At 43.2% G+C, this 22,113-nt stretch overlaps 1 protein-coding gene across 4 annotated transcripts in view; it reads left to right on the top strand.

Moving 5' to 3' along the window:
* The window catches only part of MAPRE1 (microtubule associated protein RP/EB family member 1), a 30,378-nt gene extending 10,314 nt beyond the window's left edge, over nt 1-20,064 (top strand). For all 4 annotated transcript variants that reach the window (XM_021689349.1, XM_021689350.1, XM_044919108.1 and 1 more), the window contains exons 3-7: nt 6,313-6,458; nt 9,085-9,292; nt 12,623-12,744; nt 17,809-17,961; nt 19,594-20,064. In XM_021689349.1, the coding sequence (XP_021545024.1) occupies nt 6,313-6,458; nt 9,085-9,292; nt 12,623-12,744; nt 17,809-17,961; nt 19,594-19,650 (686 nt within the window). In that variant the 3' untranslated portion in view covers nt 19,651-20,064. The remainder of the gene's footprint in view (nt 1-6,312; nt 6,459-9,084; nt 9,293-12,622; nt 12,745-17,808; nt 17,962-19,593) is intronic.
* The last annotated feature ends 2,049 nt before the right edge of the window (nt 20,065-22,113 follow it).

The raw sequence follows: 22,113 nt of genomic DNA, 5'->3' as shown, positions 1-22,113 counted from the left end.
CTCAGGTCATGATCCCAGGGTCCTGGGATCGAGCCCCATATCGGGCTCCCTGCTCTGCGGGAAGCCTGCTTCTCCCACTCCCCTGCTTGTGTTCCCTCTCTCGCTGTCTCTTTGTCAAATAAATAAAATCTTTTTTAAAAAAAAAGGCCTGTCAGTCTTGCTCATGCTGCTCTGAGCATGACCACGCCCCTAACCAGGCCTCCTCCACTTCATTTTCTCATCAGGTTAGCTCCCTTTTCCAGACACTCCATTTTGGGTCATGATTCCACCATTTTTCCAGTGTTACAGGCCTCCAAAGAGACTAATTCACCAAGTTCTGTATGTCTTCTGATGGGTGTTTTGGATCTAGCCCCTTCTCTGTTTGCTCACTGTTGCCGCAGTGGCCCCTCACCAGGCATGGGTTCCCTCCACGTTCCCCCCACCGGGTTCCCCCTCATCGGGTTCCCCCTCACCGGGTTCCCCCTCACCGGGTTCCCCCTCACCGGGTTCCCCCTCACCGGGTTCCCCCTCACCGGGTTCCTCTGGCACCACAGTAGTCTGCAGCCTTTCTTAGAGACCATTTTTATTGAGTCACTCCTCTGCTCAAGGAAGGATCTCTTCCAGCTTTTTTGCCTGACTCTTCAAGTACCTTCTTGGTTTTTCTTTGCCTTAATTAAAACAAAAGACAAGAAACTTTTCTAATTATAAGTTATTGGGTCTTACAAAATATATTAAGAAGAAAACCATAATCTGCTATCATGTCACAAGCTAGTGGTGGTGGTATCTTTTAGATGTATTTTTTCCCCCTAATTATGGCTTTATTTATTCAGCACTTACCATAGGCCTGGCACTTTCCAAAGTGCTTTACATATATAACCTGGAAGGTAAGGACTATCATCCCCATTTTATAGTTGGAGAAACCGAGGCATAGTGAGGGTAAACAACTTGCCCAAGGTCATTTATTGTAGCTGTACTTTCAGTATTTAGCTATAATTATTAAAAATAATTGACATACACTGTATATACAGTTCTTGTTTTTTGAGTATTTTGAAATAACTGAAGGTCTCAAAATGGTTTAAAATTCAAAAGGAGCAAAAAGATAAACAGTGAAAAGCTTCCTCCTTAACCCTGTCAACTAGCCACCCAGTTTCCTGCTCCAGAGAGAGTGTATATGTACAATCAAAAACATCTGTCCATATTTTGTGTTCTCTTTTCTCCTTTTTTACACAGATGGTAGCATGTTTAATCACACTCTATATTCCAGAGGATGTTTCATATCAGTGTATCAGATAACCACTTTCCTTTCTTTTTTGGCTGTGTAGATTCTAATTTCCTTGGAGCAGTCCCCTAACAACGGACATTTGGTTTCTTTCCAGTCTGTTGCTCTTACAGACATTACATTAAGTAACAAGCACATGTATATGCTGGACAGTTTTGTTTCCTGCTTTTAAAATTAAAATAGGATTATTTTTCCCATGTTAAAATACCTTGAGGCTGATTTTTTAAAAATAAGATTTTATTTATTTGACACAGAGAGAGAGCACAAGCAGGGGGAGTGGCAGAGGGAGAGGGAGAAGCAGCAGGGAGCCTGATGTGGGGCCCGATCCTAGAACCCTGGGATCATGACCTGAGCCGGAGGCAGACGGTTAACCGCCACCCAGGCGCCCCGAGGCTGATTTTTAATGTCTGCATTAATGACTCCTCATAACCCTCTATTTCTAAATTTTACTTTAAGATGACTCAAGCCTCACCTATTCTCTAAAGTCTGAACATGCTTACATTTAGTAGTCAGTGTGTTTCCTGTGTGTTGTGGTAGAACTTTGGCAGCTTTTCACCTGGAGTCTTCTTATTGGGAAGCATCTCTTCTGTGCAGAATGTTGGCTGCAGTTTTCTTCTAATTCTCCAGGGGTCTCTGGACCTGAAAGGGTTGAGAGCCAGTGCACTTGAGATAGTGCAAGCTTTTGGATCAGGGGTTGCCTTGTTTTGTGTTCTCTCCTTGCAGCACAGAAGTTGGTAGGGTGAGGCCGCAGCAGCCGGTGAGACTTGGTATTTGATGCAGTGACATACGGCTGGTCCTGTCCTAAGTCTGTCTGCATCCTCAGGCCACAGATTATGTGGGCCTGTTCTCCTGCCACAGATCATTGGGTCAGCAGCCATCTGAGAGGGACCCTGCTTGTGTTGCCAACCTTTGTTATTAAGGCAGACTGGAAGGCAGGCCCCTTTTTAACCTATTCTTTACCTAGTTGGGACATTTATAGGCCAGGAGTTTTCAGCCCTTTTGTGAAAAGGAGCTGATAGATTTTTTTCTTTTAAACATTTACTTTCTTTTTTTGTGTTCTGATTATAAAAGTAATATTTACTGGGACACCTGGCTGGCTCAGTCAGTGGAGCATGTGACTCTTAATCTTGGGATGGTGAGTTCAAGCCCCATGTTGGGTGTAGAGTTTACTTAAAAAGTAAAAAAAGTAATATTTACTGTAGTACATAATTGAATATTTAAAAAACAGAATGCATTCAGTACCACCCCCCAGAGATGGCCACTATTAAGTCATTTTTGATCTACAAAACAGTAATTTCATATGGTTTAACCTGATAACATTGTGTTTTTTCTTTTTTTTAAGATTTTATTTATTTGTCAGAGAGAGAGAGACAGAGGCAGGCAGAGGAAGCAGGCTCCTTGTGGGACTCGATCCCAGGACCCTCGGATCATGACCTGAGCTGAAGGCAGACGCTTAACTGACTGAGCCACCCAGGCGTCCCCATTGTGTGTTTTTTTTTTTTCTATGCGTATATATATTAGAGTGGCTATTTTTATATATATGAAGACATTTTATGGGTATGTTTCTGTATCTTGCTTTTTCTTTTAACATTAGATCTTGAGTTTTCCCCGCAAATAAAAAAAAATGTATTTTGAATGCTTGCATAATATCTCTTAGGCAGCTGGTGTGCTAATTGATTGCTCCTACTGTTGGACATAAAGGTTGCTTCCGTTTTTTACTCCTGTGAATAAAGTTAGCATAGCCAGTTTCATAAGTGAGTCTTTGCCCTATTCTTTTTTAATTATTTCCTTAGGATGAGTCCCCATGTGTTTATTAGCCATTTATATTTCTTTTGTGAATTGTCCAATTGCTCTGTCCATTTTTAATGAGGTTTTAATGTTTTTCTTTATGTATCATCTCTCCGTTTCAGCCAGTTACAGCATGGCATATCCTTCCCCCCCCTTCCCCCCCAATCCAGGAAATGCTTCTTTATTCAGCTACAGGGTGTTGTAAGAGGAAGTCTGGTGGCACTGTGGAAAAGAGCAGTGGACAGGGAGTCAGGATACCTGGGTTCTGGTCCCAAGCTTGGTCTCTGGCCTCTGTGGTCTTGGGCCACAGTTTTTTGTCCTCTGTTTTTAAATTTATAATGGCTCTAAGGATTCTCCTAGCTCTAAAATAAAGAACTGTTTTTTCTTTTTTGAAGATTTTATTTGAGAGGGGGAGAAAGAGCACGAGCAGGGGGAAGGGGTAGAGGGAGAGGGAGAAACAGGCTCCCCTCCGAGTAGGGAGCCCGATGTCGAACCTCGATCCCTCGACCCTGGGATCATGACCTGACTGAAGGCAGATGCTCAACCAACTGAGCTACCCAGATGCCCCAAGCAAGTTTTCTGTGAGAAGCAGATGATTGCTGCTTTTAAGTGGTTTTGGTTGACTTTAGTGGGAAGTCAGTGGCTGGCTTGAGAATAATAGTGTGTATCTAGTAAATACACATTATTTTGCTGTTTCAGAAAAATACTTTCATGTATAACACAGTGCTATGAGTATAGATGCCTCATAGATTATCTTGTGTGTGTGTGTGCGTACGTGCGTGTGTGTGCGTGCGCGCGTTTTGAGTTGATTTGTATGCATCCGGATCCAAACAAGATCTATACATTGCAGTTGGTAAATTATGACTTTAAAATCTCTTTTAAAATATAACAGGGGCACCTGGGTGGCTCAGTTGGTTAAGTGGCCAACTTTTGATCTCAGCTCAGGTCTTGATCTCAGAGTCATGAGTTCAAGTCCTGCATTAGGCTCCATGCTGGGTGTGGAGGCTACTTAAAAAAAAAAAATAAATAAATGTAACAAATTACCCTTCTTTATGCTATTAGTTTGTTAAAGAAACTGGGTCATGGGCGCCTGGGTGGCTCAGTTGGTTGAGCGACTGCCTTCGGCTCAGGTCATGATCCTGGAGTCCCTGGATCGAGTCCCGCATCGGGCTCCCTGCTCGGCAGGGAGCCTGCTTCTGCCTCTGACCCTCCCCCCTCTCATGTGCTCTCTCTCTCTCATTCTCTTTGTCTCAAATAAATAAATAAAATCTTTAAAAAAAAAAAAAAAAAGAAACTGGGTCATTGTTCTCTAGAATTTAGGAGCTATTTGTGTCCCTATTTTAAAAATATAAATATTGCTAATTCAGTGCCTGGTACACAGAATTCCTTCAGTATATTTTTTTTGGATGAGGAAGTAAATTGGGCACCTCGAAAATCAGGCTTTCACTTTTTGATGCTTTTTTCTACGCAGAATGCCACTTTGGTCACTGAAGTGCTTCTGCTCTTTCCATCTTCTTTCCAAAAATAATAATGGCACTGTTTATGCTAGAACTGGCAGGGAGCCAGATTGGTCTGAGTTTAAGTTGACTATGCATATGATGGCAGTCTCATTCTGCAGAACACCTTTTACTTAAGTCAGTGGATTTCTTGCCTCCTTCCCTGGCTGTTCCTTTGGCACATCAGCCCTGCAAGGGCACTAAGTGCACAGTGAAGCCTGCCCTGTCTTAGGAGAGTGCAGTTCGGTAGGCATTAGAGAAATTACATTCATGGAAATTTTAAGCACCAAGAAAATACTTCTGGGGCTGGTGATGGGAAAGAATGGGCAAGTGGGGGAAGGAATGGAATTGGAAAGCAAATAGGATGAAATATATATAATAATTTTCTATAGCTGCTTTTAAAATAAAAAAATGAAAAAAATTTCTTTTTATTTAAGATTTTATTTATTTATTTATTTATTTATTTATTTTTAAGATTTATTTATTTGACAGAGACACAGCGAGAGGGAACACAGCAGGGGGAGTGGGAGAGGGAGAAGCAGGCTTCCCGCGGAGCAGGGAGCCCGACGTGGGGCTCCATCCCAGCACCCTGGAACCATGACCTGAGCCGAAGGCAGACACCCAACGACTGAGCCATCCAGGCGCCACCAAAAATTTCTTCTATTTAACTTTCTTTATAAACAAAGGTTAAGTTTATTTAGAGATGTAAAACCTCAGGGAGACCGACATCTTAGAAAAACATTTGTTTAACCTAGGTCAGGGAATGGATCTTTGAAATACTTGGGAAATCCCTACTCCTATCAGTGGGGAGGAGGATATGTCCTTGCAAAAACTCAGATGGAATTACCTGTTTCCCTTTTTTCTTTTCTAGGGGTTCATTTTTCTTTGTAGTGGTCATTTTATTGTCATGCTTATTTCTTATAAAGTTTTAACATAGGAACATTTCTTCTCTCCTCATCACAGACTTCCAGATTGCAAGTATGTTAGAATTTAGGTGAAACCAGTCTTGTTAGAGATTTTGAGAAATTGACTTTGACGTCAAGTGGTAATGACGTTTTTGGGTTTTGTGGTCCACTTTATTTTTTTTTTTAGTTGTTGTTGTAAGTAAACTCTGCCCCCAACACGGGGCTCAAACTCACACCACCAAGATCAAGAGTCACATGCTCTACCGATTGAGTCATCTAGGCACCCCAGTATAGGTCCACTTTACATCTTTTTAAATTGTATGTGGGTTGGGGGCGGCTGGGTGGCTCAGTCGTTAAGTGTCTGCCTTCGGCTCAGGTCATGACCCCAGGGTTCTGGGATCGAGCCCCACATCGGGCTCCCTGCTCGGCAGGAGGCCTGCTTCCGCCTCTCCCACTCCCCCTGCTTGTGTTCCTGCTCTTGCTATCTCTCTCTCTCTCTCTCAAATTAAAAAAAAGTAAACAAAAAAAAATTGTATGTGGGTTAAGTAGGTTTGGGTAAAAGTTCATCCTGCTTCTTTATTTATTTTAAAAATCTATTTATTTATTCTAAGAAGCATGTGAGGTGGGGGGAATCAGGCAGAGGGAGAGAAAAAAATCTCAGGCCGACTCCCCTCTGAGTGTGGAGCCTGACCCAGGGTGGGGGGAGGGTGCTCGATCTCACAGCCCTGAGATCATGACCTGAGCTGAAATCACGAATTGGATGCTCAACCTACTGAGCCACCCAGGTACCCCAGTTCATCCTGCTTCTTTAATGATAGTATTTAATGACCTAAGTGTGTATATTAATCTTCTTTTGTTCCTTCAGGGGCTGCCTACTGTCAGTTTATGGACATGCTGTTCCCTGGCTCCATTGCCTTGAAGAAAGTGAAATTCCAGGCTAAGCTAGAACATGAATACATCCAGAACTTCAAAATACTACAAGCAGGTTTTAAGAGAATGGGTGTTGACAAAGTAAGTAAATTTTACTCTTTCAAAGTTGTTTATTAATTAGTAACTGTTACTAAGGTTGGACATTTTCTACCCCCCCCCCAACCATTTATATAATTACCTTTTCTCCGTAAAATAGGATTTACTGGGAGCAGCATTTCTCTGTATCCTCCTACCCCTGGTTCCCTTGCTGTCTTCTTTCTTTATTTTGAAGTTACTAGTGTCTGGAGGAATCAGCCTGTAAATCTGTACTCAGAATTTTTTTTTTTTTTTAATAATACTGTTTAATCTTTATTAGTCTGAGATCTAAATCCTTTTTATCTCTGGATCTACTTTTGTAAAGCATACCATATGGTAGAATAAGTAGTTCTAATAGAGAAGATTCTAGAAATACTTGCTTTTTATAGTAGGATACAAGGAACATCCCTTATGTGTGCTGTCAAGTTCCCTTTTGCCCCTAAGGATATTTGAAAGTACCAGAAACATAGCCCACTAGGCTTCATTAGGACAAATATTATCTCTGTTTTAGTAGATAATGAATTAACGCAAAATTTAGCAGTTTCACTCCCATTAGAATGGTTTATTCTTTTTTTTTTATAAGATTCTATTTATTTACTGAGAGAGAGTGCAAAGGGGGAGAGGAGCAGAGGGAGAGAGAGAATCTCAGACTCCATACCGATTGTAGAGCCTGATGTGGGGCTCTCTCTTATGACCCCGCGATCATGACCTAAGTCAAAATTAAGAGTTGGATGCCTGACTGACTGAGCCACCCAGGTGCCCCAGAGAATGGTTTATTCTTTTAAGCCTTTTTTGGGGGAAATGTTACTTTAGTAAAGCTTGTAATCACCCCCTAGTTATCTTGGTGATGTGTCTGGTCTGTATTTACTTTGAAATCAGTTTTCTTTTAATTTAGTTTTGTCTCTGTATATGAAATATGCATTTGTATTGAACGAATATCATTTAGGTACCAGGGCTTAGTTTAAACTAGATGTAGTTTACTTATGTGCAGTAATTTTTCTTTTTATAGAATTGTATTTTATTTTTTTGAACAAGGAAAATTTTTAAAGTACAGAAAAGTAGAGCAAATAGTGTGATGATCCCCTCAGGTACCTCAGTGATTATCAAATGATGGCCAGTTTGTTTCAGATATCCCTTTACCCCACCTGCTATACTCAGGGATTATTGAGAAGTGAGTTCCAGATAACATTTTGTTTATAAATGTTTCAGTACCATACAAATTTTTTTTACAAATTTTTTTTGAAGATTTTATTTATTTATTTGACAGAGAGAGATCACAAGTAGGCAGACAGGCAGGCAGGCAGAGGGAGAGGGAGAAGCAGACTCCTCACTGAGCAGGGAGCCCGACGTGGGACTCGATCCCAGGACCCTGGGATCATGACCTGAGCCGAAGGCAGACGCTTCACTGACTGAGCCACCCAGGCGCCCCACAAAGTAATTTCTTAAAATTATACTTATTTGCTCAGAGGAGTGGATATAGTTCAAAATATTACATATATTAGTTTTTATAAAACTACCATTGCAACTGGAATCCTTGACGAGTTAAAAGATAGTTAAACTCTTCCTGACAGTCCAGCAATTTAAAGTAATACCTGATAAGTATCCTTGTACAATAGGAAAGTTTACAGGGTTATATTTTAATAGGACTGGAATTACTTGAAAAACATACCAGGGGCACCTGGGTGGCTCAGTCGGTTAAGCGTCTGCCTTTGGCTCAGGTCATGATCCCAGGGTCCTGGGATCGAGCCCCTCATTGGGCTTCCTGCTCAGTGGGGCGCTTGCTTCTCCCTCTCCTTCTTCTGCTCCCCCTGCTTGTGCTCCTGCGTGCTTGCTCTCTCTCTCAAATAAATAAAATCTTTTTTTTTTTTTAAAGATTTTATTTATTTGACAGACACAGCGAGAGAGGGAACACAAGCAGGGGGGAGTGGGAGAGGGGGAAGCAGGCTTCCCGCGGAGCAGGGAGCGCGATGCGGGGCTTGATCCCAGGACCCTGAGATCATGACCTGAGCCGAAGGCAGACGCTTAACAACTGAGTGACCCAGGTGCCCCAAATAAAATCTTAAAAAAAAAAAACCATACCATTTTGTAGAAATCTGTTGTGGGACAAATTATGTACCTTGACCTATTTTTAAGACAATTTTTTTCCTTTTTTTTTTTTTTCTGGATAAATTTTTTTTCCAGTTTTATTGAGATATGATTGATAAGACCGAATTTTCTTTAACACAGTTCATTGTAGATACCTGTGGTTGGTTTGTGCTCTGGGTTTCCTACTTTGTGATGGGCATTGTGGCCATGCAAGCTGCCTGGGAGATTTACTCTCTTTCAGTGGAATGACATGTTTTATTATGTGCTTGGATGTGTGTATGTGACTAATACATGATTTGTGTTCTTTCGCATTTCTCATTCCTTTTGATGGACTGGGAGGTGGGTTGGCAGGTGTAAGTACTTTGTGGAAGGCAAACTGAAACTTGCTCTATAAACTTTTCAGGGCTTACTTAGCACTAAGTTCTTGCCTCTAAAATTTTTTTTTCTCCTTTTGGCAGAGCTTTATACTGATTTGATGCATGGACAAGTTTGGTGCTTGCCAGAAACCTCTTGCTTTGGGCTAAATAGTCTTGATATTTTTCTGCAGATAATTCCTGTGGACAAATTAGTAAAAGGAAAGTTTCAGGACAATTTTGAATTTGTTCAGTGGTTCAAGAAGTTTTTTGATGCAAACTATGATGGAAAAGACTATGACCCCGTAGCTGCCAGACAAGGTCAAGAAACTGCAGTGGCTCCCTCCCTTGTTGCTCCAGCTCTGAACAAACCGAAGAAACCTCTCAGCTCTAGCAGTGCAGGTAAAACTACAAAACAAAAATGCCATTTCCAAATAATAGTATTCCAGGTATTCATTCAGTCATTCATTCATTCAACCTTCAACCAGAGGGTTTTGAGCAGCCATAGGCTTAGGGAGAATAAGGAGTGCAAGCAATCCCAGCCATGTGGCAGGATCATAGATTGTGGCATCAGGCAGACCTGTGTTTGTTCTTAGGTCTCTGTAGCCCTGTTTAAGCCACTTTATCTCTCCCCCCCCCCCCCCCGTTTCTTCCTCTGTAAAATGGGAATTTCAATACTTGCCCCAGAGGGTTGTTCTTGAGGCCTGAATGAGTTACTCTATGTAATTTTTGCCAGTACTCTTTAGTTGTTTGGGATAGAAATTCCTCAGGTTAGCTCACAAAGGGAGCTTTAGTTTGAACACAAGGACTTTTTTCACGGGGCCCTGGGATGGGAAGTTATAACCAGACCTCAACACCCAGGAACTGAAGGAGATTTCTAGGTCTCTTAGGGACTGTGCTTGGCTCTCTGCATCATCATTCTGTCTGCCGACCAGCTTCCTGTGCTTACTGTGGCTTCCCTGCCCTCCCTAAAATTTGAGCTGCTAAGTGGCTTTGGCTTGCTATGATGCCAGCAGAATCTGGGAGGCAGTTTTTAGAGACCTCCTCTAAAAGATTTTGGCCTGGTAGGTTTCCCAAAACCTGTTTGCAGTCATGTATTCGTAGAACATGTGTATACTTCAGGGCAGGGCAGATGTTCTACAGATGCTAACGCCTCCTTTCCCAGAAGGTGGAAAGAATATTAGTTAAGGTCCCATAGTACCTTTTTTTTTTTTTTCCTAAAGATTTTATTTATTTATTTATTTGAGAGAGAGAGAGAAACAGCATGAGAGGGGATAGGGTCAGAGGGAGAAGCAGGCTCCCCGCCGAGCCGGGAGCCCGATGTGGGACTCGATCCCGGGACTCTGGGACCATGACCCGAGCCGAAGGCAGTCGCTTAACCAACTGAGCCACCCAGGCGCCCGTACCTTTTTTTTTTTTTTTTGAGATTTTATTTATTTATTTGACAGAAAGAGACACAGCGAGAGAGGGAACACAAGCAGGGGGAGTGGGAGAGGGAGAAGCAGGCTTCCTGCGGAGCAGGGAGCCCGATGGGGGCTCGATCCCAGGACCCTGGGATCATGACCTGAGCCGAAGGCAGACGCTTAACGACTGAGCCACCCAGGCACCTCAAGGTCCCATGGTACCTTTAGAGAGAGGCTGATCCATCTGCTAGGTAGAGAGGGACATTGTGTACTTTTTAATTTTCATAGCTTTATTGAGATATTGTGTATGTGATAGGATTCACTTGCCGTACAGTTCACTCATTTAGAATGTACAGTTGAATTCTTTTTAGTGTATTCACAGATACGTTCAACTATCACCACAACCAGTTTTAGAATGTTTTTATTACTCCCTAAAAGAAATCTCGTATGTGTCCCATAGTGGTCACTTCCATTTTCCCCCAGCCCTTCCTCTTCCCCTCAACCCCAGGCAACCACTAATCCACTTTGTCTGTGGATTTACCTATTCTGAATGTTTCACACAAATGGGGTCATAGAATATGTGGTCTTTGTGTCTGGCTTTCATTCATTTAGTGTAATGTTTTCAAAGTTCATCCATGTTTTAGCACTTGTCAGTACTTCATTTTTTTAATGGCTGAGTAATACTCCATTGTATGGCTATACCACATTTTATTTTAATTTTTTATGGCGGGGGGCAGAGGGAGAGGGAGAGAAAGAATCTTCAGACTCCATGCCCAGTGCAGAGCCTGGTAGAGGGCTCGCTGTCACAACCCTGAGATCATGACCCGAGCTGAAATCAAGATGTGGACGCTTAACTGGCTGAGCCACCCAGGTGCCCCCACATTTTATTTATTCATCAGTTGATGATCACTTGGGTTGTTTCCCCTCTTGAGCTGTTAGGAATAATGCTGCTTTGAATATTCCTATACAAGTTTCTGTGTGGGCCTATGTTTTCATTTCTCTTGGGTATAAATCCAAAGGTATACATTTGTGGGGCACAATTCTTAGGTCGTATGGTTCCTCTGTTTAACGTTTTACAGAACCACCTGACTCTTCTCCAGAGTGGCTGCACTGTTTTTATATTCTCATCAGCAGAGTGTATGAGGGTTCTGATTTCTCCAAATACTGAGTGCTTAGCTTCCTAGAATGGGGAATCTGTGTAGATGCTGGTAACAGGCAAGTGGAGACTTGCAGTAAGCATTTGATCTTGGGGATAAACATATACTAGAGATCGTCCAGAGGAAGTGCCTATGCCTGTGGGTGAAAGGCCTTATGGTTATTGAACATTTTGGGGTGTCAGGAAGGTCAGATATTTCTGAGCCTGGCATCATGTACAGTTTTACAAAATGATTGCTAAATAAATGATTAAAATCACGAATGATAGGAGCGCCTGGGTGGCTCAGTCGTTAAGCGTCTGCCTTCGGCTCAGGTCATGGTCCCAGGGTGCTGGGATCGAGCCCCACATCGGGCTCCCTGCTCAGCGGAGAGCCTGCTTCTCCCTCTCCCACTCCCCCTGCTTGTGTTCCCTCTCTTGCTGTCTCTCTCTGTCAAATAAATAAAGAAAATCTTTAAAAAAAAAAAAAAAATCACGAATGATAAATACACCTCAGGGAAGCCCGTTCTTGATTATTCTTGTGTTAATTTTATTACTCTTTCCTTAACTTTATCAGCTTTTGGCTCTACTCATAGAGAAGTTTGTAAGTCCTAGTCAGGGCGCTGCTTTCCTCTCCTAACCCTCCTAACCACCTTCTAAAAGGTGAGTAAGATGCGGGTTTTGAGGTAATGAGTGATAAGAGCAGTCTCTACCATCCTCCTCTTCCTAAGCCAAGGAGTTTGAGGTTCTAAGATGGGGGGCATCTTACCTTCCAGATGGGAAACGTTGGGCACCCGGCAGCAGCTGGGACTGTGAGCCCACTCCTGGCATGAAGTTTGCCTTTGCTCCATGAAGTTGCCCTCTTTGTGGATTTGGTTGGAGTTAGGTTAAGGTAGATTGCACCAGAATGATTGTGTCTCTTTCAGATGATAGTCCTCTTTACCCCAGCGGAAAAAAGACCTCACAGAGGGACTCCTTCCCAGCACAAAAGATGGTGGCTAAAATTGGTACTTAACTCCGCTGCCATAAAAACCACTTCGGGCAAACACGGGAGTGCTGTCTTGCATGCTGGGCTCTCTACGTTGGGTCCCTTCACTGCATTGATGTGGAGGGCAGTTGGTCACAGCCTCCTCTTGTCTGGTGGGTTTTTTTGTCTTGAAGTTTCTCCTCTTAAAAAAAGCTCTGCTCCTCTCTCAGCTCCACAGAGGCCCATTGCAACACACAGAACTACTGCAACCCCTAAGGCTGGCCCAGGTGTGGTGCGAAAGAATCCTGGTGTGGGCAACGGGGATGACGAAGCAGCTGAATTGATGCAGCAGGTAGGCACCTCCTCTGTCCGAGACAGGAGTCACTTCAGGAGAAAGGATGCTTGGCAACGCTGACCGGGGGAAGGCCGTCTGTGTTCTTGGAGGAAGGCCTGCCTTGTCCGCCTGCTGAAGCAGTCCTCGTGATTTGTGAGCACTTTGGGTGCTGTGTGGGGAGTGGGAGTGTGGAGGTGCAGGTGGAAGAGCGGCATTGGGCGTTTCTTTCTTTCTTTTTTTTTTTTTTAAAATTTTATTTATTTATTTGAGAGAGAGAGAATGAGAGAGAGTACATGAGAGGGGGGAGGGTCAGAGGGAGAAGCAGACTCCCCGCCGAGCAGGGAGCCCGATGCGGGACTCGATCCCGGGACTCCAGGATCATGACCGGAGCCGAAGGCAGTCGCTTAACCAACTGAGCCACCCAGGCGCCCAAGGGATTGGGTGTTTCTAAGATGTGTTCGTGTGACAGAAGCCGATGTCTTGGGAAACCCGCCCATACAGTAGAACCCTGTCACAGATCTCTGGAACACCTCTCAGGGTTCTATGGGATTCAGAGAGTGTTTCTTGAATTTTGGCTCTGACAAAAAATAAAGGGGAGTTCCTTTCTTTTCTTTTCTTTTTTTTTTTTAAGATTTTATTTATTTGAGAGAGAGAGCACATGAGATGGGGGAGGGTCAGAGGGAGAAGCAGACTCCCCGCTGAGCAGGTAGCCCGATGCGGGACTCGATCCCAGAACTCCAGGATCATGACCTGAGCCGAAGGCAGTCGCTCAACCAACTGAGCCACCCAGGCTCCCAAGGAGAGTTCCTTTCTAAATAGTAAATAAAAAGAAGATTCCACGGTGTCTGTGCTGAAATCCTGGGTCACTAAGAGATCCAAATTAGAGTGGAACTGGTATGGAAAACCTGTTATTGCTCTTCTGTTCTTATTCTGTGATTTGAAATGTATGCTTCAGGATTAGTTAAATATCCCGAAGGTACTTAGCAGAGGTCTCTGTGGATCTGAACAACATTTAGACTTAGACATTTTTTCACCAACCCTTATAGTTTTGTTTGTTTGCTTTTGGATGATTCTCTTGATTAACTCCAGTTTTAAAATCAGGGATGCTCTATGATTCCTGTGTGTTTGGGATTGAATCCTTTCACTTTCCTGAAAGCTAGTGCCAGGGGTGGGTGGCCATCCTGGACTTCATCTTGTACTCTGTAGGAGAAGATGCAGCAGGTTCTGTGGGGCTCCTGCTCTGGGCAGTAGTGTCCTGTGTGATGGGGCACGGGCTTTGGGTCGTGTGGATTTGGGGATTTTCCTGGCTCTGCCGCTTCTACTTGGGGCAAGTCAGTTAACCTCTCTGAACTCACTGTGTTGAGTGAAGTGGGGCTAATACTTTGCTCGTGGTAGTTGAGCGGATTACATGAGCTGATGTCATGTCAGGTCCCTGGAGAGTGGTATCTGGGATAAAAGGGGAAAATGGCAGTGGATAAAAGACAGTTGTGATTATTACAGTTCTTGTCCGTGGTCTTGATAGAGCAAAATAGATTCTGAAGTATTTTTTTTTTTTTTTTAAAGATTTTATTTATTTGAGAGAGAGAGACTGAGAGAGAGAGAGAGCATGAAAAGGGGGAGGGTCGGAGGGAGAAGCAGACTCCCTGCCGAGCAGGGAGCCTGATGCGGGACTCGATCCAGGGACTCCAGGATCATGACCTGAGCCGAAGGCAGTCGCTTAACCAACTGAGCCACCCAGGTGCCCACCTGAAGTATCTTTTTAAAAGTTCACGGGAGTCCAGGGGCGCCTGGGTGGCTCAGTCGTTAAATGTCTGCCTTCGGCTCAGGTCATGATCTCAGGGTCCTGGGATCGAGCCCCGCATCGGGCTCCCTGCTCCGCGGGAAGCCTGCTTCTCCCTCTCCCCCTCCCCCTGCTTGTGTTCCCTCTCTCGCTGTGTCTCTCTCTGTCAAATAAATAAATAAAATCTTTAAAAAAAAAAAAGTTCACGGGAGTCCAATTGTCTTCACAGATGTTAATAATAAAAATAAAAATAATGGACGTTTTTAGAGTGGTTGCCATTGTTCTAGTGAGTACTTCACTTTTGCATTAGCCCTGTGAGGTCTCACAGATAGGGACAGTGTGTCTGGGGAGGTTAAATGACCTGCCTGGAGGGTTGAGCCAGCTGCCCCAGCCCTGCCTCTGGAGTACTTGGGCTTGTGCAGGATTTCCTTTTTTTTTTTTTTTTTTAATATAAAGGATTTTTAAAGGTTCTCTCCAGGTTGCCAGAGTCCTTACCTGTAACACCCTGGTACTGACTCCCTTGGCTCATTTACCTTATCTCTCTGGCCCCTTGGAAGTATTTGAATTTGTGGCCCTTGACAAAGGTGTGGAGGTCTGGGAGACATGACTGATGTGGGGAATAGAGCCAGACAGGCTTCTTAGGGCAAGAGGACAGGAGTGTATTCTACACGGGTTACCTCATGGTGTCCGTTTCTTTAGGAGATCTGCAGCGATTCTGCAGTCTTAAGGCATCCTGGAGAAGTTTACTTTGAGTTGATTTGAGTCCAGAGCAGTACTGTTCAAAAGAAATAGAATGCAAACCAGAAATGTGAGGCACATAACATAATTTAAAATTTTCTAGTAGCCACGTTAAAAAAAAAGTGAAAAGAAACACATGAAATTTCTTCTAATAACCCGTTACCCAGTGCATCCAAAGTGTTATCATTTTAACATGTAATCAATACAAATAATCATCAATGAGCTACTTTATGCTTGAAGACAAGGTTTTTGAAATCCAGTGTGTATTTAATATTTACTGCCTGTCTCAGTTGCACTGGCCACATTTCAAGTACCCAAATAGCCGCTTGTGGCTCCTAGCTACTCTGCTGGCCAGTGCAGGTCCAAAGCATTCTCCTTGGGTTTCCTAGGTTATAGCTATTACTTTACTACAAGAGAAGGTTTAAGAGTGGCATTGATTACTAGCCACAGAGTTTTAATAACCTCATAGGTAAGCATTTAGAGGAGTGGGGAGTGAAAGCCGGTGACTTATTAGTGTATACTAATTGTTTCTTGTAGATACGTACTTATTGAATGATATCACGGAGGAATGCTGCTTTGGCCCCTCACGTGGGGCCCAGAAAGCTGGGTTCTGGTGCCCTTGATGATGTGTAGGACAAGGAAGTTGGAGTGGGTTTGTGAACCATGAGTGATGGACTCCAAAGTGTAGTAAGCTGTTTTGACCTCCCTTTACTCCTAAGTCACTAATGGGATTAGAAGGCCTCTTCCCTGGCTCTTGGATCTTAGAACTCAAGATTTAAGGCAGCTTCCTACTGCTGGGGTTGGTCAGCTCTTGCCCCCCCCCCCCAAAGATTTATTTATTTATTTTAACGAGAGTGTGAGTGTGAGCTGGGAGAGGGGCAGAGGGAGAGAGAGAATCTGAAGCGGACTCCACGCAGAGCCCAGTGCGGGGCTTGATCTCACTACCCTGAGACCATGGCCTGAGCTGAGATCAAGTCAGACACTTAACTGACTGAGCCACCCAGGTACCCCAGCTCTTGCCCTTCTATCCTCTCTCATACTCCACTTTGGGACTGATAGTTTATTTATGTGTGTGTATTTATGTGTGTATGTGTGTGTGTGTATATATATATATATATGTTTGTTTATTTGTTTATAGTATATTTTATTGAAATTCTCGGTTATTTGTAAAAGGTGATTTTTGTGGTTGATAAAGGAAGGGTTGAAAGTCTTTTTAGAACCTTGATTCTGGTTTGGTTGGTTCAGGCCTTTGATGATGAACATTGAAATTAAGTAATTGACAGAATGGTCCTGGTGGTTCTGGACACCTGTTCTCATCTCTGGTTGCTTCTCGACTGCAGCTTATGAAGGGGGAGTGTTCTTCCGCCCTGGCACAGGACTTGATCCTTTTGGCTATGTCTCGCTTCTTTGTGAGGCCGTGGGGGAACTAAAGAAGCTGTTTGCTTCAGTTTTTGCCACTAGTTCAGAAGGTTGGACTAGTCTGTGGTGCCTTTTTGGCTCTCAGAATTCCCTGCTTCCCAAATTGTTCTCAGTAGCTGCACCTTTGATTTCCTGGCTTGGCCTTCCCTGTGGCCCCAGACTCTGTCCCGTGAGGATTTTATGCTGCATGGTATGCCATGTAATTTGTATTTCAGTGAGAGTTAAATCAAATTCACATGTCATAGAGTTGAATATACTGGAATGAAGATGTGCTCTGTGCTTAAAATACACAAAGGGCCATGAGAGTTCTTATGACATTGATTGCTCTTGGCTAGATAAGAGTCCTGGCCTAAGCACTGAGATTTATTTCTGCACTGGCCTGTTATGGGAATTAGAGCCCCTCAGCGGGGTGCCTGGAGGATCCTTTAGCACGAGTGGTGAGCTGACGAGATGCTTGGTGGAACGTGCTGGGTCTGCTCCCTGCCTCTGTGTCTTCTCTCCCTTTTGAAACTCTCTTGGGAGAGAGACCAGGCCAGGACCTTCTTCTCTTCTTTTGAGTCGTGGATTACTCCCCCCATCCCCAACATAAGGCGGCCCTGTGTGAACCACTGAGTTCTCCATGCCCAGGTCGCTCTCACTTCTAGCTGTCTTTGGCTAACAGTAGTCATCTTTAGTCAGTCTTCCTCTCCTGCCTTGGCATTTCTTTCCTGCTTCTTTAGACCAGACCCTCTCTTTCCATTGACCTCCACGGGCAGAAAGACTGGATTTCACTGACCAGTGCCCTGGTAAGGACTCGGTGTATGCTTGTCAGCCACTTTGCTGGGCTGGGTTGTGGGTTCTGCATCTGTATTTGTCTCAGGATCCCAGAGTTTTTTCTCCTTGATCTTTTCTCAAACCCTGAGAAGTTCCTCATGATTCCTGGTGTAGCCTGCCTCTTCCTGGGAGGTGTTATAGTCAAGGTGGCCACAAACAAGCCTACGTTATTTATCTGGAGCTGAAGAAAACTGATATTAAACAAAAGTGGGTTTTGGTCCATGGTAGAGAGTGTGATGGAAGACCATGTCTCCGTTTGGCTTAACAGTTTGTCTGATATGGTATTGATACATAAACGCGGAGTATCTCACCCTTCACAATGTCTTATGCAGGTCAACGTATTGAAACTTACCGTCGAAGACTTGGAGAAAGAAAGAGATTTCTACTTTGGAAAGCTAAGGAACATTGAATTGATTTGCCAGGAGAACGAGGGGGAAAACAACCCAGTATTGCAGAGGATCGTGGACATTCTGTATGCCACAGATGTACGTGTGGACATGAGGATATTTTCTTGCCATTTTGCCATCTAAGACAAAGTAAATTTTATCTGGTTGGTTTTAGCAAACTCAGTGCTGGTGCTTGTCGTGTTCCAGGACAGCATTCATCAAAAGACTTTCACTTTGCCCTGTCAAAGTCATCCAGAGGTCACCTCTGCTCAGCCTCAGCCTCTGCTTTGAGGTCTGTGAGCCTTTGAGGCAGGAATAGGACAAGGAGGTGGCTGGCTTGCCCTGCTTCTGTGGTTTATGTCCACTGATAGGTGATGAGTGCCACAAAATGCTCTTAACCCCACCATCTGTACCCCCTGCAACTTGGACCTCTTAGCTCCATTTTATCAGGGCCCCAGGCATGACCTGGGAACCAGGTTCCTGGCCCCTTTTTGATGTCCCCTGCCTGTAGCTGTCAGATTGTATCTTTGTTCCTCCTCCCTAGGAGTGTGCCTGGTTCCCATTTCCTCACAGTACTTTATGGTCAAGTTGCCCGGGATCCCATGTATATTATTACACAGCTGAATCTGCTGATATTAATCATGACATGCTAGCTGATCAGGGGAGACTGATTTTCCCTACATTTAGGATTTGGTATCTTGCTATGTCCATTGTTTAATGGCTTTGCTTATTTATAAATCTGCACACCTAGTAAGGTCTGTAGGATCAAGCTACAGTGTTACTTCTTAAGTGTTTTATGGTATGTATAGCAGTATACAAATATAAGGAAATATTAATATTGTCATTAACACTGTTCTCTAAATATACCAAGTGAATTTCAGGGGATGAAGACGGATGATTGAAAAGATGATACTTTGTTCAGTAAACCCTTATTCTGGGCTGCTCTTTGCCAGCTTCAATGAAAACAAAGATGATGAAGATACTTGGTCTAGTCTGAGTATTATTTTAGTGGAGTCCTATCTTAAGTAAATTCAGCTATAGAGATTTAGTTGAAAAAAAATAAGATGGTGGTCGAAGGGAAAGTCTGATTTTTATGGTGTGTAGCCGTTACTAGATGCCAGAATGCCCTAGAGGGAGTGTGAGGTGGGAGCTGCGAGTCGGCTGTATTCCCATGCCACTAATGTTGGATCAGTCTTGGTGGCTACCGTGGGTATTGTGAATATTTTGGGTAAACGCACAACACCCACAATGGCATGCATGGTCCTTAAGTGCGATCAGAGGAGGGCGTAAAGAAAAGCTGGCTGTATAGACAGTTTATTGAGAGGAGATGGCATGGTACTGAACTTTCATGATGACTTCAGGGATTTTTGAGGGTATATATATATATTTTTTTTTAACAACCTTACTGAGGTAGAATTGATGTAATGAACTGTACCTATTTAAGTACAACTTGATGATGTGTGAAATCGTCATCATAATCAAGACATATTTAAGAAATCATCTTTTGAGGGTAAATTTATGCTTAGTTTTTGCCTTTTGTGAGATGTTTCCACTGTCTGATAAAGTGGTGGTCACGTGGCCTTGTGCTATTAAACGTCAAGTGTGTGGTAGAGACAGGAAGAGCCGTTGACTTTGAGAGGCTGTAAATATGAGGAAAGTGGCCCCACAGTAGAAACTAATCCTTCATTTGGTGCTGAGTAATAGCTTTCCCCTCTTGTTTTCCCGTTTTAGGAAGGCTTTGTGATACCTGATGAAGGGGGCCCACAGGAGGAACAAGAAGAGTATTAATGGCCTGGACCAGCAGAGCAACATCCGAATTCTTCACTCCAAATCATGTGCTTAACTGTAAAATACCCCCTTTTATTATTCTTAGAGGACTCACTGGTTTCTTTTCATGAGCAAACAGTACCTCTTCTTAAAGTGCACTTTGCAGAAGTTTCACCCCTTTTCCAATGAGTTTGAGTTAGGAGCTTTTACCCTGTAGCAGAGCAGTATTAACATCTAGTTGGGTCACCTAGGGAACAAAGAGGCTGACCATGGGGCTCACCGTGTGGACGCTGGTAACACTGATTGCTGGAGAAGGTGTTTTTATGTGATACTCTGAGGTGGAAACCTCAGTAGAGAAATGTAAAGACTGATTTGAATTTTAAGCTAATGTGAAATCTTGGCAGAGAACGTTTTAATAAATAAATGCCTTAAGAGTATTTAAAATATGCTTCCATATTTCAAAATATAAAATGTAACATGACAGGAGATTTTACATGTTTGACATTGTATCTGGGAAGGAAGAAGGGCTAGACCTCTGGACCTTCGGAATCTGCTGTTCACAGGCCTTGCAGGGCTGCTTGAATCCTCAAAGACCTAGACCTTGGCCCAAAAGGAAAGTTTAAAAAGTTGCTCTGTAAAGCCATTTGGTGTCCTTGACCAATAGTATCCCTGCTCTAAGAAGTAAGAGGCATTGTTGCCTGGATGAATAGAGGGTGTGTTTCAGCCCTGGGATGTTTGAGTTGAAGAGCTTGAATTTCATTGAACATTTCTCTGACGATTTTTTCCAGTTATCCCTGAAATTTCTATGTATTGTGTTTCTTGGGGAATGAGGTATGTCCAGTTTTTAAATCTAACAACTACTTTTGGGGACTTGCCCACATCTCTGGGATTTGAATGGGGGTCGTGTCCCATTTTACTGTCTTTTAAGTTTACATTGAACATGTTTCTCTTCTCTGCTCCCCTCGCCCACTGGGGACTCCTCTTTGGCTCCTTAAAGTTTGCTGCTTAGAGTGTAAGTTCAGCAGGCAGGTGGTCACGCTGCAAGTTCTTTCTGGACTTCTGGCAAAGGGAGTGACCATTGAAGGCCATCGCTACCTTGGGATCTGCAAGGCTGGGTGTTCTCGGTACCTGCTGTCCACCGCCCTCCACTGTTATCAGAATACTTTGCCAGTGCACTAATCTCTTTGGAGATAAAATTCGTTAGCGTGTTACTAAATGTTAATTTTCTTTTGCAGAAGATACAGTACCGTGTCTGAATTAATTATTAATATTTAAAATATTTCATTCCTTAACTCTTCCTCATTTGCTTTGCCCCTAGCCTATTCAGTTCCTTTGTTTGGCAGAATTCTGCAAAATGTGTGTCACCCACTACTGAGATTGTTCAGTCCCTGATGTATTTGTATTGATTTGTTCCTGGTGGTAGCTTGTCCTAAAATGTGTGTAGAAAGCAGATATTTTATGATAAAATTGTTGTGTAGTGCATGCTCTGTGTGGAATTCAGAGGAAAACCCAGATTCAGTAATTAACAATGCCAAAAAATGCAAGTAACTAGCCATTGTTCAAATAACAGTGGTGCTATTTCTCTTTTGTGGCCTTTTAGACTTTTGTTGCCCTAAAATTCCATTTTATTGGGAACCCATTTTCCACCTGGTCTTTCTTGACAGGGTTTTTTTCTACTTTAAACAGTTTCTAAATAAAATTCTGTATTTCAAGAGTGTCATGTCTTCTGAAATTTGTCTTGTCCTGGGTATATTCTTTTAGGTTCAAATGGTAAGGTACCGATTCTTCTTTCTTAAATTCAGAGTGATCTTTTCAGTCTTTCACTGTTTTTTCAAATGTACTTATTTCTAAGCCTGTTCCTTTTTTCTCCGTTCTTCACATTTCTCAGTCTCCTGCTGTTAGACATTCTCATGTTACTGTGAGAGGTCTTTGAGAAGTCCAAGGCTTGGCCCCGCAGCCTTGAAGCCTTTTCAGGCGGATTCCTCCTGAGAACTGCAGCAGGACAGTGCTTGCTGGGTACCATGGGGAGATACTTTTTCCCCCCCCCTCCCCTGAAAGTATGTTTCAAAGGCAGTGAACACAGTCTGAATCTATGAAATAACCTGAAATTGTCATCATTTTCCCCTCCCTTTTAAAATTCTATGCTATAAGAAATGGGTTCAAAAGGAGACTTGCTGCCATTTTCAGTATGAAATAAAGTTAAATGGGTAGGAGGTAGTTTCTGTATGATCTTTAGGGTTCTTGCCACACTTATGGATGCTCTGTAAACCCACCTTGATGATTTTGCCTAGGGTTAAATCCACGTTACTTCCCCTAGAAATTAGTGGTATGATACCTTTCTTGAAATGTTGTGCACCTTCAGAAGGAATTTGACACCCCATGTGTTGGCAGTCTACAAGAAGATACCTCCAGGCATGCTTGGAGTTGGTGAAGATACTATATATAGGGTAACGTCAACTAAGAAGTTAAACTTGGAAGGAGTGA

The sequence above is a fragment of the Neomonachus schauinslandi genome, chromosome 10 (genome assembly GCF_002201575.2).
Source record: "Neomonachus schauinslandi chromosome 10, ASM220157v2, whole genome shotgun sequence".
Taxonomy (NCBI): Eukaryota; Metazoa; Chordata; class Mammalia; order Carnivora; family Phocidae; genus Neomonachus; species Neomonachus schauinslandi.
The sequence above is the reverse complement of the archived record's forward strand: the minus strand, read 5'-3'. Positions and strand labels throughout refer to the sequence as shown.